This window comes from Chelonia mydas, chromosome 16 (assembly GCF_015237465.2).
Source record: "Chelonia mydas isolate rCheMyd1 chromosome 16, rCheMyd1.pri.v2, whole genome shotgun sequence".
Classification (NCBI taxonomy): domain Eukaryota; kingdom Metazoa; phylum Chordata; order Testudines; family Cheloniidae; genus Chelonia; species Chelonia mydas.
In genome coordinates this window covers 21546301-21561879 of record NC_057857.1, presented here as the reverse complement: position 1 = coordinate 21561879, position 15579 = coordinate 21546301, and the positions used below count along the sequence as shown (strand labels likewise).

The window sequence follows — 15579 nt, the reverse complement described above, 5'->3', positions numbered from 1 at the left end:
AAAGTCTCTAAAATATTTCTAAAACAGTCTGTAAAATGTCATGTAAACCAATTCATTAAAAAAATACAAGATGCAAAGTGATGCAAAGGTTTTATTGGCATGATTTCAGCATGACTGCAGTAATCACAAGTAATATAGCCAACCCAAATGGGTTATATAGGAGTGTGTACTTTCTTTATATACTAAATGTTCTAATTATTGAGTTAAATATACCCCTTATGTAATGAATCTTTTTATTACAACACTCTGCCATTTCCTCATTCATTCACTCCCTGACTTGTTTTTGATCTTTGGTTACCATTTTGTGGAAAAAGTGGATTAATTTGTAATGACACCCTGTAATTTGAATTATAAACACTTGACCTAGTGTAGTATATTTTAAGGTGGCTTGATTTGTACTATGTGTCTGTGCGGCGACACTCAGCCCTCACCAGTGCCTTTCTATATTTCTGTTATAGTAGTAATACGCTTGTGGACATAAGAGGATTTAATATTTCTAATTTAGTTATGTTTAAAAGAGAGTTATAAACAGAAAAAGAAATGCAATTAAAATATGAACGTGCTTGAATTGCAGCTAACTTAAGGAAAATTTATAAGCACAAAAGAGGCATTTAAGAGCTCCAAGCTAAGATTTTCTCTATCTCAGAAATGCAAGCAGAGAACATGAACATTATGCGACATGAAGCCATTGAGCATTAGTAACAGCATTTTTAAGAAAAAAAAATCAAAGTGATTATAATTTATGTTCAGGTTGATATACTGCAATGCAGACAGCATGCACATTAGCATCATAATAAAACCCGGCTTCAGAGAGGGGATTGGCACTATTTGAATATCTTTGAAATTTTGCACATTCGGAAAGTGCTCCTTTCCCTATCGCAGTGCAATTGTAATAGGATCAAAACAATCTCCTGCTGCCCCGGATGACCTCTCAGTTATTAATTTACAGTCCTCAAGTGTGTGCTAGGTGCTTTATGGTGCCAATAGCAAGACAAGGTCCCAGCCTTGAAGAGTTTATGGTCCAATGTATCGTAATATGAAGAAGGTAATACATAGTAGGGTGGCGATGGGGTGAGAGAGGATGAATGTTATGCCACAGTGTCTCTGCTGTCTGAAAGCCAGCCCCGTGCAAACAGAGGAATGAAAGGTCTGACCTACTGCTGACCCCATTAGAGAAGTTTTAAGAGAGATTCTGTAGTAGCAGAATTTGTGCTGTATTGAACTGGATTTTCCAGATTGGCCACCTAGGAAATGAACATGTTAACTAACTTGTTAAAATATTAGTGTTTGGGCAATTTGTGTTTTAACATGTTAGTAGGAGGGGTCACTTCGACCAGCTAACGCATGTTAGAACCAAACCTTGCTTTGTCTACCTTAATATTTTACCCTGTGTTCATGTGTTAACTAACCTGTTACAGCGCATCTCTTTCCTAGGTAGACATGGCCAGAAACTGCAGATGCAAAATCAGTGTATGCAAACATACACAAGAACAGAATCAGCACTGCATGTGCAAAAGAGCACTCATGCATAAAGCTGGCTTGCAAATGACCATTCCATTTCACAACTTTTCAGGTTTCAAAGTTTTTCATTTCACACTGGAATGAAAATGGAATTGTGATGAAATGTCTGTTTTCAGATCTAAACCATCAGGTTTTCAATTTGGGTCTTTCTTTCCAGAGAGTTCACCCTGGCACTCAGGGACCTTACAGTCAGCTGAAATTGGCACATTTCCGCAAAATGTTTGGTTTTGATAAAACAGCATTTTTTTCTTAAAAACTTTTGTTGAAAATGTTCTGACCAGCTATACTTATGTGCACAGTTATCTGCCTTGCACGTAGTAATGTGTCTTTATAAAAACCTCATCGAACTGTTGTGAGATTCAGTGTTTGTGAGGGGCTCTGAGATAGCAGATGCTAAAGAGGTACAAATTAATAGTTGCAATTGTTAAATGCAGGTGGGTTTCCCATGTGCACCTTATCCCTAGCACCAGGGCTTTGTGCCACTGAAAGTGTATATCCACTGGAGTAAGGAAAGAGTTAATCTTCCAGCCCAATCTCCCTGGTGGTTAAGCAACAGCTCACTGTGCATCTCCTGAAGGGTTTTCTGTTTGCTGGGTAAGCAGTGTAGACTCAGATTGATGATGCAACTATCCAGCAGCCCATAGCCCACCCATCTTCCTCCTGCAGATCAATCCAGCAGCTCAGCAACATGGATCCCAGACTGCGAACAGCAAGAGGGAGCACACACAGGCAGCATGGGCTGTGAAATGGGACAGGTATCAGCCCGCAGCTTTGCATCCCTGAGCCTTTCACAACTGCCTTTGCTTCCCTACCAAGGCAGCAGAAGGACCAGGGATTCTGTTGCTTCTCAAAAGGGATCCAACCAAAGTTTATCTCCTGTGCTGTAAACTCTTTGTCGAAAGTCAGTGGTTTTGTTAATGTCTGCAAAGTGTGGTGTAAGTGTGTGTATTATTCTGAGTTGGGGGAGGTTTGATCATTCTAAGAAAGGGATTAGACTGTTAGTTAATTGCTTTGCAAAAGATTGGTCTATCATGTTAGAAGTGGAGTACCTTATTTTGAATGAGAACAGAATTTTTCACCTCGGCAAACTTGCCAACATCTGAAAGCTACAAACAAGGACAGACTTCAACTCCACTGAGAGACAATGCGAGTGCAAGAGCTTTTGCAATGGAGAGCTGGAAAAGGTGGGGACAGTCCTTGCAAAACAGAGGTGATGGCAGTTGGCGTGTAATAGCTTTAAATGTTTTGAAGTGTCTATGCTGCTTTGTTTATCTGAAATGCAAGAGTAAGGAGATGCAGAAGAGTGTGTGGTCATAAGGATGGTGTATGGCATGTGCTTCTTCCCTAGTGAGATGCTAGCTACCAGTAGGAAACAGCTGTAGGAATGTGAAAATGTTAAGAATTTCATTGCTTCTCTGAGTCCCTGTGATCACAGCTCTCCTTCCCTGTGTTGTGCTTGCTGCTGCTCTATCCCCGAACCAAATGGCAGAATAAACATTCAGCTACAGGCCATATGTATCTGGCTTCTCTAGTAGGTCCATGTAGTACAGGAAGACCTCTGCTCAGGTTAGTCCTGTATCTACCTGAGGATTTGTGAGAAATGCCAGGGGAGGTTCCAATTTAAATGTATTTGATGCAGACATATGTTGTGCTTTTGAATTCTGCGGTTTTTGTCATGTTGCTGGAGATGAGAAGAATTTTCAGACAGCAGGTGGCCAGGTGCGGTGGAACAGATCTTTTTGATTATAGAGTCACCCCTGTGAATTAGAGACAGCTGATAAGAGGTGTCAGATACTGAACCCAATCTTGGCCAGTTGCTGAGAAGAATTTATGGCAAATCCCTCAGTGGTGCTTAAGAAAAGGTTAGTTAAGGAACAGAGGGTCCAGAATGGTTTGTGTGGGCTACCTGCCCCCAAGGTGGTCTCTTGTGGAGCAATCTGGCTTGTTTCACATTCCCATTGCTTTAATCTTTTAAAAATATGACATATTTTTCACCTCATTCATCTGTTGTGTTTTCGTCTCGCACTCATCCCAGTACATGTGTTGTCTATGTCTATCTCAGTCTCCCTCTTCCAGTTTCGCTTCCCTTTTAGAGTGTTAGCTTTTCTTTTTCAAAGAGACACCAAACAAATGAATGGTCCTAGAGGGACGATTTCCTGATGTTTCATTTGAAAGAGGCATTCAGAGGAGTAACATGACAGAGATATAACATGATGGCCCCTTCCCCACGACTGCCCCACTTCCGCATGTATGTATTATTAGGAAATCCTTATGCCATTCTGAATGGTCAGATATCTCTCCTTTCTTCCAGGTGATAAAGCTATCCACTCATTCTGGTTTGTGGCTTGTGTTGGCCCCAGCTCTATCTGTTTTGCTTCATGCATATTTCAGCTCATGAAAGCGCTGGCATTAAACCCAAGCCCTCTACTTGCACCTGATCTTTCATCTTCGGAAAAAGGAGATTAACAGGACTTTGAGAGATGCAATCGGCAGGTTTACCCATTGTAAACGCTTTCTTTGAGAAAGCAAAATAAACCAGGTGAGAGCAGCCAGAATGTATAACCTTTTCTGAAGGCCTAGTTCTGAACTCAGTGACACCAGGGTAAATCTGGAATAACTTGGTTGATGTTAGTAGAGTTACTGTACTCTGGTTTTACTGTAGTCATGCAGAGTGGCCTATAGAATCCAAACACACAACAAAACCCAAAATGTCTGCTCAGTGAAAGGAAGACAGTGAGATCGCTGAATGTTCCTAAGAAGGTCTAAATTCAGACATCTGTAAGTGTCACCAAGCCCTGCTCCAGGCACTAGGAACAAGACTGAAAAAGAAAGGATTAAAGTATTGTTAGGCCGTCTGTGTAAGTTTTCCTGGGGGAGGAGGTGGAAATTGGGAGAGGTGTTTATAAAAACCTTATATGGATAAAAATGGGTTGTTATTTATTGGTTTGGCTTTTCTTTTTAAAACACTGAATTCAGATTTTTGTTAACCTTCCGCTGGTTTGTTGGAAATCCAAGCAAAAGGCCCTGAGCTGGAGCCTGGGAACAGGCACATGAAACTCCCTAGAACTAGAGTCAAACTCACCAGACTAGTTTCACTGCCCTAAGCTGACTGAAGTGCAAAACTTAAACTTCACAAAAGTCAGAAAGAAAATTAGATTTGCAAAACCCATTTTGTTTTCCTGATCTTCAGTCGTGTTGTCAGTAACACAGGAATGGCCTTACTGCCCCCAGCATGTGATGGGGCATGGGCTGCTTCTATTCCTGTGGGCTGCACTTCCATATTAGAGAGAGAGCATAAAAAGCAGCCGAGTGCAGCGCCTGAATTCATAAGTCACCATTATGGGTGTGGCCATCGGTGAGACAACGTTTTGGTGCTCCTGCGGTTGGCGAAAGAGAACTGCAAAGCATGGACTTTCTGCAGTTTATCCCATGAGAACAGATGTTAGAAACAGGTGAAGTCCAACTTTATTAGCAGATGAATGCCCCTTCAATTTAACCTGATGGTCATTTGCATGGCAATAAGCCTCAGTCAACTGATCTTGTCCTTGTAAACTCCTATTCTCTTCCCAGGAAATGGGGAGTAATTGATCATCCGCTAAATAATCCTCCTCCATTAGCCCCATGTGCAGTGAGTCATCGCTCAGGAGGTCATTCAGCGATAAGCTAATGCTGCCTCTTTGTGCTCTTCCATATTCATCTTCTTTAAAGACCATTCTGCCACAGTAGATGGGTGTGTGAGTCCAACCCACACCATCCCTGCAGCAAAGCCAGGGCCTGAGAAGAAGGCCTGGGACTTACAAGGAACAGACTGTGAACTGCCCTGACATTCCAGAGACACTGTTTGTGATGTTCCCTGCCACAGAGCGGGGTGATGTGTTTCCTTTAACCTTTCCCATTTTTCCTTATTCTTTTTAAAATTAATTGTTGATTAAATAACTTGCATTTGCTTTAACTTGTACGTAACGCTCAGTGGGTCAGAGAAGTGCCCAGTGCAGAGAGAGTAACCTGGAGTGGGGATACCCTAGCCCCTGTCCTAGGTAACCACAGCAGGGTTGGGGGTCAAGCCCCCCAGGAATCCTGGGTCCAGCCTTGTTGGGGTTACGAGGACTCTGCCAGACAGGAGAGTGGAGGGGGAGTCCTCAAGGGCAGGGAGGCCACTGGGTAAAGGAAGTGGGAGCGAGGACTCAGATCCTTTCGCTAGCCCATTTCACCGGGGTAGTGCAGAAGCCAGGAAAGTTCCCCACAATAGCGGGACTATTCCCCCGCTTACACTTGCTGTAAATGGCTGTGTTTCATGAACCAGGAGTTCAGTGAAGTGCAGGTACGTCTGATAAGGGTAATCTCTAAAGCACCGCAGTAATGTAAAGCAGGTGTCCCTAGTTCCAGAGGCTCTGGGTGCATGGGTGACATCTCAGGGCACACTGTAGTGGAGGTAATATCTACCTTGGTATGCAGTGTCACTACTGCTGCCATATTCTACCCCAGAGGTGGCTGCATTATTGTGATGGGTAAATTGATTCCAATTTAAATGGTCTGTGCAAACAGTTGGCAACATTAGCTCCACCTGGGTGAAAGGGCCTGGTCGTGGGAGGCGCTCAGATACCATGGTGAGGAGGGCTCATAGATGGATAGATACTAGAGGCTCTCTCAAGGCTAAAGCTGGTTAGTTATTTCCAGTTTCACCATTGTTGGGCCCTCCTCATCATTGCTGGAGATGAGCTGGGGTCAGGCAGCTGAGCAGAGGGTCTGTGCATGCCTGTGCTCTGAGCAGTTGTCTCCATGCTGGCCTCTGTGGGGCCCTGTGTGGAAGGTCAGTTTTGGAGGCTGTCCAGGAGAAGGACCATGACTCTGTGGATCCAGTGGCCCACGCGCCCCAGCATGGAGTGTCTGTGACAACTATTCTAGCCGCACCCCTGGGCTGGGAGGTGGCCCTTGGTTGGCTCAGCCTCTCTGCACCTCACCCACCTAGATCCCAAGTGTCCTGGGCTGGTGCAGGGGGAACTGCATCCACCCAGGCTGGTGCTGGGGTCAGCATGTTCCATGGATCACGTTTGGCATGGACTGAAATGCTAGCTCAGGGAGCGGAGTGCCATGTGTCCATCTGGGGAGCACGGCACCGCATGCGTTGTGAGACTTGTGCGTTCTTGTCTCGGTTACTTGTTCGAGGTTCTGGGGGTGGCTGGAAGGGAGCGTTATGGGGTCACACACACAGAACGCTTTCTGTCATGCCAAAATGTAGCTAAACGTTTGTAACTTCCACCTGGGAATAAATAGCAAACGTCAGCCTTTTGCAAAAGCTCTAACTCCAGTCTCCTGTGCAGCAAGGACTGTGCTCTGGGGGGCTATGAGAGAGACTGTGTCTATGGAGTTGTGTATCCATGGGAGGGTTTCTGTGGTTCTGTAGACTCTGAAGACAACTCCCTTTGTAAACCCTGTGATACAGCAGGGCCAGGGAGTAGTGGGAGAGTGGTCTAGCAGAGATGTATAATCCCTCGGCGTGGCTCCCTGTAGACTAGGGAAGGTTGCTACAGGTTAATTGGAGCACCTGTAGCCAATTAAGGCCCTGTCAGGAACCTAATAAAAACCCCCTCCTTCGGGCAGACAGGGTGGAGCGAGGAAGGAGAGAGGACTGGAGTTTGGAAGTGTGTTGCTGAGAATTGAAAGACCAGAGAACCGGAGGAAGGGAGGCGTCAAGGACCAAGGGGATCCCTACCCAAGGGGGAAGAGGGTAAGAAACCCCCAGGGGTTGAGAGGGGCTGGGGCTCAGAGTGAGGAGCAAACCCAGATCCCTCCCCCTTCCTCTACCACCTTCCCGGGCCACTAGCGGGGCTCTCGGTGCCCCACGAGCAGGGGCAAGGGGTGACATCCTAGCCCTTCCCCCCCTTTGGCCCCCCCCGGCCAAGAAAAGCGTGGGACCCGCCATACCGACATCAGCCATTTTGTCACAACCCACATTACTAAATGAAGGTGGATTCCTGATGAAAGTGACACTAGCTTCAGGTCCCCAGCTCGTGGGATACAGGCGCCATCTAGTGCCGAGCCGAGGGAAAGGCCGACCCACAAGGAAAACGAGAAGTCATGGACTGCAGCTAATAAGAGTGCTTGGCCCTTCCCGTCTTCAGAGGACTCTACAGACTCCACTAATGAATCTGCGCAGCCCCCGTGAGGTGTGAGGGCTCTGGTCTTGTCTTAGATTGTAAGGTCATTGTGGCAGGGCCATCTTTTTGTTACAAGTTTGTGCAGTGCTTGCTGCGGCGGGGCAGGGGTCTCTAGGTGCGAATGCTATACCAATAATGCATTGCAGTAAATACTACTCCAGTTATGCAGCTGGACAAACAGAGGGAGTGAGGTTATGTGACCTGCCCAAGGCCACAAAGCGAGTCAGTGACACAGCTGGGACTAGATCTTGGGGACCTAGATTTCGGTGCAGGTCATTACACTGGGCTGCCTCCATGAATGAGAAGTGTTTTCTGGCAGGGACAAAGAATAAACCTGGTCAAGTATCTGTAATGTGCTTATTTGCCTAAGAACTATTGTTAACCCATGACAAGCACTGGAAGGGTGCCTATCAGCGTGGCGTCTGGGCACACCACAAGACATCAACTTCTGCAAAGGGCAAGTGGGCTAAGGCTGGAATTAGGTGTTAGAGAAGAAGAGGACTGGGCTGGGATTGGGGTGGGAGCTTGTCATGCTGCTGTGCTCACATCCAGTATTTCTGTGTCTCTTAGGCACTCATCAGAGCCTCGAGCAGTGAGCACCGAGCTGGAGCCATGGAGACTGTGGCGCGCTATATGCTTGTTTCTAGTGTGATACAGAACTGCTACTTGAGGAGCAGCCAGTGCAGTGCGGAACTGGGTAAGTGTGATGTGGAAGCCCCTATCCCTTGGAGCAGGCTTTGGCCCTCGCAATGCTGGGCATCTCAGTCACTCAGCCGGGCTGCAGCTTTTGACAGTGCCACAGCCATAATAAAGTCCCTGGAGTTGTTCTGATGGGTCCAGGGAGACAGACACATACTCAGGAATCTCTTTGGAGTCCTAAAGCATCCAAAGCCCCAGGGCTCTATGAGCTCCGTCAGCTGGGACACAGAGTTCTGGATGCCCAAGGGCAGCAGGCATTGGCAGCAAGGAGGCCCTTTGATGCAGCTAGATTCTAGAGGCTAGTCCTATTGTAGCCATGGTGGCTAGTGGCACTTGGCCTGTTCTGATCCATCCCACTAGCCCCAAACACGAGTGCTGCTCTGAATGGCCTGGGTTGTTTCAGATCCGTCCTTTTGCACGGTGTGCGGTTCTGCTGCATCTCTGTCTGTGGAAGGGTTAGAGCTGACGCTGGACTGTCCCTTCTGTCCCTTGCAGCGTTTACCTCCTGCCCAGGGGATATTGTAGCTCAGCTGAACCGGCCACTGACTCTTTCTTGTGCTGCTTATGATGCATCTCTTCAGATTCCTGCTGCAATAGGTTGAGCGGCATTGCTGACCTTAGCTCTCAGCAACGTTCCCGTTCCTGGGCTCCCTTTCTTTCTCCGTGTTGCTGAGAACGCGGCAGGGAGGGACAGCAGGCTGGCAACGCTGACCGTGAATGGTGGGGGAGAGAGAGCACAGCTTCCCATGGTCTGTTGGGGTCACACGTGAGTCTGCTAACAGCCAGTGCTAACCAGGGCCTGCCTGTCTGGGGCCCCCACTTTCCTTAAGGAGACAGGTGGGTTTTCTGGCTAACGAGTTCAAGATCATCCTGACTGTTTCTTGCGCTTCCTTTTGCTTGAGAGGATGGAGACACCAGGCAGCCCGTGGAGGCTGTCTGTGAAGGATGCAAAGGGTTTGGCTGCACACAGGACACCGGGGGTGTTGGGGTCTCCAGCACTACAGCAGTGACACACACCTGATCTTTTATAGATGGAGAAGTGAACACCTGGGATGAGGGAGTTGGAAATACCCCAGCCTCTGTCACCAGCCTCCTGCAGGTATATCTGGCACGTAAACTTTGTGGTTGAGGTCCTGACCTCAGCGGGAATTTGGCTGCTGGCTTCAGTGGGGTCAGGATTTCACTCCTGTGTCCAGTTCCCCTTTGTGGGATAAAGCTGAACCTCCCATGAGGTGTCAGGTGGGGATGTTTTGCTCTCAGTATCAGGATGGGAGCAGTAACGGACAACGATTTCCTCACCTGGCTGCCCACGGCCTGGGGATAGCAGAGCCTCGCTCTGTAGGAGGCCACCTGGCAACAGGAGGAAGCTTGGCTCACGCTTGCATTATACCAGGTCATGCTCTGCCCCAGAGACTGGAGCATGGTGATTGGCAGGGCCCCACGAGAGGAGATGGGGCCATGATGAGGCTAACACAGGGCCTGCTCCAGGTGCAGAGCCCCAGGCAGCACCCCCAGCCACGGATCCACTCCTGGGCCTGCCTCTCAGCCAGACTGACAGCGTATCCAATGCACTTTGTGTTTTGCAGCTCAGACAGGCTGATGCCAGAGGAGAGGGGCTCTCTGCCAAGGTCCCCCTGGTAAAAGCAAGTGAGGCAGTTCACACAAGGGGAACCAGCTTCCTCTCACGTCCTGGGCCCAACCTGGATTCAGGAGCCTGTGAGTGTCAGGTGTGATGCGTGTGTCAAGGGGGGTGCCACGAGTGTTCTCCTGCATGACACCCTCCAGGCCACGTGTGCTGTCTACCTTGCCCCCCTGAGCTGGACTCCCACTGGCACTGCTGCTCGATCTGCTGCAGGCATCATCCCTTGGCTTCCTCTAGGGCTTCATGGCACATGAGCCTCCTGCTGGCAGTGGCCTGAGCATGGCTGGGCCTTGCTTGCCTTTTGCCCACATAAACGCTCTGTCAGGAGTATCATGCCTTTCCGGTGCCCATGTTACTTCCCAGGGACTCCCTCAGCCCTGGTTGGCTGAGGGCCCTCATTCCTCTGTGCGTGTTATCACCACCCAGACATGCTGACGTGGGGGGTTTCATAACCCCTGATGGCTCCCTGGCCATCATCCACCTGCCTGAAGACGTCACCCCCCAGGGGCTGCTCCAGAACAGGCCCCAACTCTTGCCTCGGTCTCTGCACCGCCCTCCCCATGAGTAAAGGTTTCTGGCTGGTGTTTCCCTGACCATCTTGCAGGGCCCCTAGCGTTAGGGCAGCACTTCTCTCTTTGTCTCCAGCCTTTATTTCCGCCACCTCGGGGAGGGCCCTGCCTGCAGGAGAGGTTTCTGCCCTGGCGTTGCCCTTGGAACAGGAAGGTGAAGGAAGTGGCACTGCAGCCCCAGCAGGGAGCGCTGCCCAGGGGCCACCTGGAGATATCGAGCATCCCTCAGGGATGTGGGGCAAGGAAATCCCCGCTCGCCACAGGAGCAAAGCGTATTCTCGGCCTGCTGGAAACGCTACAGGGATGGTACGATTGCCCACCCAAAGGAAAGATGACAATGCCACCTGGCCTCCCGTCACGACAGCAAGGTAACGCACAGAGGCCAGTTGCTTCCGTTCATTACATTAGCCTGCTGGTGCATGTCATTGTTCTGATCTGAGGCCCAGACCCACAATGTAAGTTAGGCTCCCAAGTACCTTTGTGGATCTGGGCCTGACTGCACTACCTTTGCAGGCAGAAATCTCCACCTGCTTCCAACTGGCTCCCCGTCCTGGAGAAGCATGACATCCCGGTGGTTGTGGGGGTCTCCGTGTCTCTGGCTTTGATATTCATTTCCATGGGGGTGTATTCATTCCGCCAGAAAATAGAGCACGCCAAAGGCAACAGTATCTGTGAGTATTTCAGCCCTGGCTTCCGAAAGGCAGCATGTTCTCCAGGAGCATAACGACCCTTGCACTCCTCAGAAGGAGTGTGGAGCAGTGTTGAAAGCTCTGGGTTTGTATTTGGCAGGTATCCATGCTGTCCCGCTCTCACTGAGGCTGGCAATATGGGGGTGACACTTCGGGATTTGTTTCATTGGCCACCTGGAAACAGCAGGCTCAGGGGCAGAAGTGACTAGAGAGGTGAGAACTCACTCCACTTCTCTGCACTTCACTCCAAGTTGTGCATAGGTTTGGGGTTAGACGGAGGTGAAGGTTTAGGGTTTGTGGTAGAGGAGGATTGCTGGTCCCTGGATTTATCTAAAGTAGAGATGGGCCCATAGCAGAACCCCAGTTCTGATCAGCCCCAGCTGCTGTGGAGGTTCAGATCTGGATCTGTACATCACAGCTGGCTCATCTCTTCAACGGGCCAGAACCAAACCCTGATCCTTGAGTACATTTGGATCCAGAGTTCAGGCCCATCTCTGCTCCAAACCTGAACATGAATGTTGATGAAAGATGTGTGTGTGCACAGCTAGTATGCAGCCTGCCCCTGCTGTCTGTCTACCAAGGGGGCAAAGCCACAGGAGGAGGGACACAAGACTAAAAGCCGTGCTGGGAGGGGAAGGTGCAGGGAGTGACTTTAAAGCTACTCACACCCTCCCTGACGCCAGGCCCCTGATTCAGCGTTTCCCGTGTCTGTGATTTACAGCAGACATGTGCAGGAATGTGGAGAGTCTGGGTCTCATGAGGGACTGTCCCGTCGATGAGATGAACTCTGCCAATGTCTGCCGTTCAGACACCGCATCTCGCTAGCGCTCAGAGGTGCTGCTGCGTGGGTGTTTTGGTGTGTGTGTTGCAGTCTCTGGACGTTGCCCTAGGAGTACTTAGTTGCTGGCCTGTCAGGACTGATGCGCTGTCCCTACCAGATGGCCAGCTGCTCTGGCATGCCTGCCCTGCATGATGGCTGACTCTGCCTGTGCACTCTGCCATGTGGCTGAATAAACACATCTGTTTTTTCCCGCAGCTGCTCAAAAATCCTCTAATTCTCGGAGAAGGAGAAATTACTTGGACGTGGATGAGGCATACGAGAACAGGTGAGTTTGTCCCACTGTATACACAATGGCATTGTGAAGTGGTGAGGCTGGTTGTGGTTTCAAATCCTATGTCCCAGCAGCAAAACTCTGGAACTCAGAGGTGCTCGGGCACTAAGGAACAGTCCGTACCAGCTGCTTCAGGGGTCACCTAGGGATGGGCTGCGGGGATGGGCTCACTCAGGAATGTGTACGAGAGACTTTAGTTTTACCCTGCAATCGAATCTGCAACGTATTTCAGTGGGGGCCAGGGGAGATGGGTTATGACTGGCAGATGGAGGAGCTTTGCTACCTGGATTGAAAGGCTGTGAACATGGTGAGTCGCTGATGAAATGACCAAGACGTGGCTTTCACTTAAAATACCAGCCCGCTGTTCCCCATCCCTGACACCTCTCCAATCCACAGGGCATTCGAAGTTGAATGCACTGTCGACGCTATTGGGCAGAATCCGTACGACAGCAGCACGTCCCCCCGCCTTCTGCATTCCGACCCCACGCTCCCTGCAGAGGCGGCTGGGCACCGAGAGGAACCTCCGGGTGTTGCTGCTGGCAAGGCTCTGCAGACAGCACAGGCCAGGGCAGCGGTAAGGTGCACCTGGTTCTGTTCTGGTAGCTGTTCCCCCCTCATTAAAACTCTCTGAACCCACCTCACCCCGTACCGCAGCACTGCACCGCGATCCCTGCCTCTGTCCCCCACCCTGTGTCTCACATCACCGCCTGCCAGTGTCGTGTGTCCCTGTGAACTAGCCTCTCTCCCAGCCTCAACACAATAGAGCGTCCCATTCCTGTCAGTGACTCCAGTTCCAGTCAGGTGACGTTGTATTCAATCCTTGTGATTAATCGGTGGGTCAGCCCCTCCGCAGGGGTAGATCAGCGTAGCTACTTTGACGCCCGTGAAGCTAGGCCGCTCTACAGTGGCGAGGGTCCGGTGCAGTATCTTTAATCCGCCGTATTTACTGGGTGGATTGTTTTGATTCCATCCAGTCTCTCTCGTCTGTATTTCAAGCTGTCTAATGTCTCCTGCCCCTCACTGTGCTATCTGGGTTCGGGGCTGCATCCTGTGTCACTCACAGAGCTGTTCTCACATTGCTTAGGAATTGCTGGGCGGGAGCACGGCTCCAGTTGTGTTCTCTGCTCCTTGCGACGTGCATGCTGCGTCATACCAGGACTCCCCAGTGTCCCTGCAGCGTGAGTCTGCTCCTCAGGAGAAACACCCAAGCCCTCACAAAGCTCCACCCTCTCATGTGCCCGCGGAGTTGAAGAGTGCCAGGCCCGGTGAGCCTGGTGCAAGGGCCCCTGGCATGTGCTCTGCAACCTCTCCGTCTCTCCAGCACATTGGCACCACGCTGTATTTCCACGGGCCTGAGCCACTGCTCCGGAGCATCGTACCGCTTGGGAGGAACGCCAGTGGGAATCATGGCCAAGTTACTGCAGCCCCTTTGGCGGGGATGGTGGAGTGTTCCCCTCCCGGAGCTCAGTCCAGCTCTGAAACAGTCGTGATGTCTGTTACAGTGGAAATACACCTGTATCCTTGCAGCCCAGAGATGTCCTCAGCCCCAGCAACCACTCAGACTGTCTCCGATTCATCTCATCCAGAGGCAGCAGGGGCAGCATCTCAGCAGCCAGCTTCGCTGGTAGGCCCTGGTATGTAAGCACCATTGCTACTGTTGCTGTGGCTGTATTTCTGATTGCAGGGTGCTAGGCGGAGGGCAGGGGACCGGCTGGGTCAGACTTTCTGCTCTGGAAACCCTGACTGGGAATTGCAGCAGAGTATCAGGTCTCTGCCTGAAGTGGATCATTGGGTAGACAAATTACTTTCCCCTCTAAAGTTAGGTGCTGGCTCTGTATGTACCAGTACATTGGGCCAGACGGTGGGTCGAGCCTGTCTCATGGGCATTGAGCCCATATTGGCTGCCAGGCCAGAGAGGGCATTTGAGCCTTACTGCATGGGTATGATTGGTCATTAAAGATACAGAGCAAAGCCAAGCACAAATTCCATTCTAGGTAATTTTCTGCACTCCTAATTTCCCACTTCACTTTATGCTTCACTTTCTGTTCCAAACTGTTGTGTGGGGTTGCTGTGTATTGTTAAGCTGTTGCATGTTCCATCTCAGAGGTGGCTGCATTTCAGTGGAGGACAGAAGCAATCCCTGCATAGTTTGTATAAATAGTTAATAGGGTTTGGGGATCCTCCTGGATAAAAACTCTGCATATCGTGCTCTTTACTGCACAGCTTCTAAGCCTGCTTCTGCTAAGGAGAATTCCATTTCTTGAGTCTCTTGTGAATTCTCATGCACAGAGGGTCCTGCTCATACACTCTTCTGACTTTCACAGGGCCCAGGAGTTTTTTGTGACTGGATTAAAACTGACCCAGTGAAGTCTTGAAGAGAACAAAATAACTCTTCTCTGGCAGAGTGAGGCCAGGAGCAGCCGCGTGCCCTGATGATTGGTGCTCCTAAGTGGATCAGAATATTCTACTATGTATATGAATGTTTGTTCTTACCATGGCCTCCGTTTCTTTGGTCCTCCTCATCTGCTTCTGTCTCTAGCTTTTTGAGTCGCTCTCCTCTGTGCTGCATCAGCCACAAACCCCCCAGCTGCAGAATGTCTAGCCATAAAATAGCAAGAAGGCGCTCCAAGTCATCAAATCCCTTGGCACTGTGTGTCGGTAGAGTCACAATTAGGGCTTGGGACACTCTTGGCTTGGAGAATGAATTGAGGACAGTTACAAGACCATTGTTTTACTGTGCAGATTGCAAAGCCCTGTGTCCTGGGAGCATCCAGGGAAGGATACAGCGAGATCATGGGCAAACACTGCAGCACCATGTGCCTGTAGCAGAATAAGTCCCGTTCTGACGGAACGGAAGACGTGCAATGAACCCTACAGGAAGTATTTTGTGTGTCTGGCATGGAGATGTGTGACATTGTGACTGACTGGATATCTCATTCTGTGATGTGGACACAGAACCCTGCTGGGGGAGATTAACATCGGGGTAGATGTTATGCTAGAGAGACGCTGTGAAAGAATGTAAGCGCTGTGTTGTCAGCATCTGGAGCTTTAAAATAAACCCATGGTGACATGGATGAAATGTCAGTATGCGGTCAGTTCATCATCAGCAACGAACACAACAGCAGCTGTGGTGTGAGCAGGCTGCACGGCAGAGAGGGGGCTGTATGCAACTGGGAGATCAGCGCTTCA

The 15579-nt window shown here is 49.8% G+C and overlaps 1 protein-coding gene across 5 annotated transcripts; it reads left to right on the top strand.

The window, feature by feature from the left end:
• The first annotated feature begins 2048 nt into the window (after window positions 1-2048).
• LOC114019737 lies at window positions 2049-15559 on the top strand. Of its 5 annotated transcripts, none has more exons than XM_043530759.1 (11): window positions 2049-2276; window positions 3833-4060; window positions 8250-8376; window positions 9410-9477; window positions 9965-10094; window positions 10666-10957; window positions 11103-11260; window positions 12315-12384; window positions 12787-12964; window positions 13475-14014; window positions 14715-15559. In XM_043530759.1, the coding sequence occupies exons 3-11, from the start codon at window positions 8292-8294 to the stop codon at window positions 14763-14765; spliced, it is 1572 nt and encodes a 523-aa protein (XP_043386694.1). In that variant the 5' UTR covers window positions 2049-2276; window positions 3833-4060; window positions 8250-8291; the 3' UTR covers window positions 14766-15559. The 5 variants fall into 5 exon arrangements, with proteins under 5 accessions (XP_043386694.1, XP_043386695.1, XP_043386692.1 ...); XM_043530760.1 differs by having other exon boundaries at window positions 2049-2456; XM_043530757.1 differs by lacking the exon at window positions 3833-4060.
• The last annotated feature ends 20 nt before the right edge of the window (window positions 15560-15579 follow it).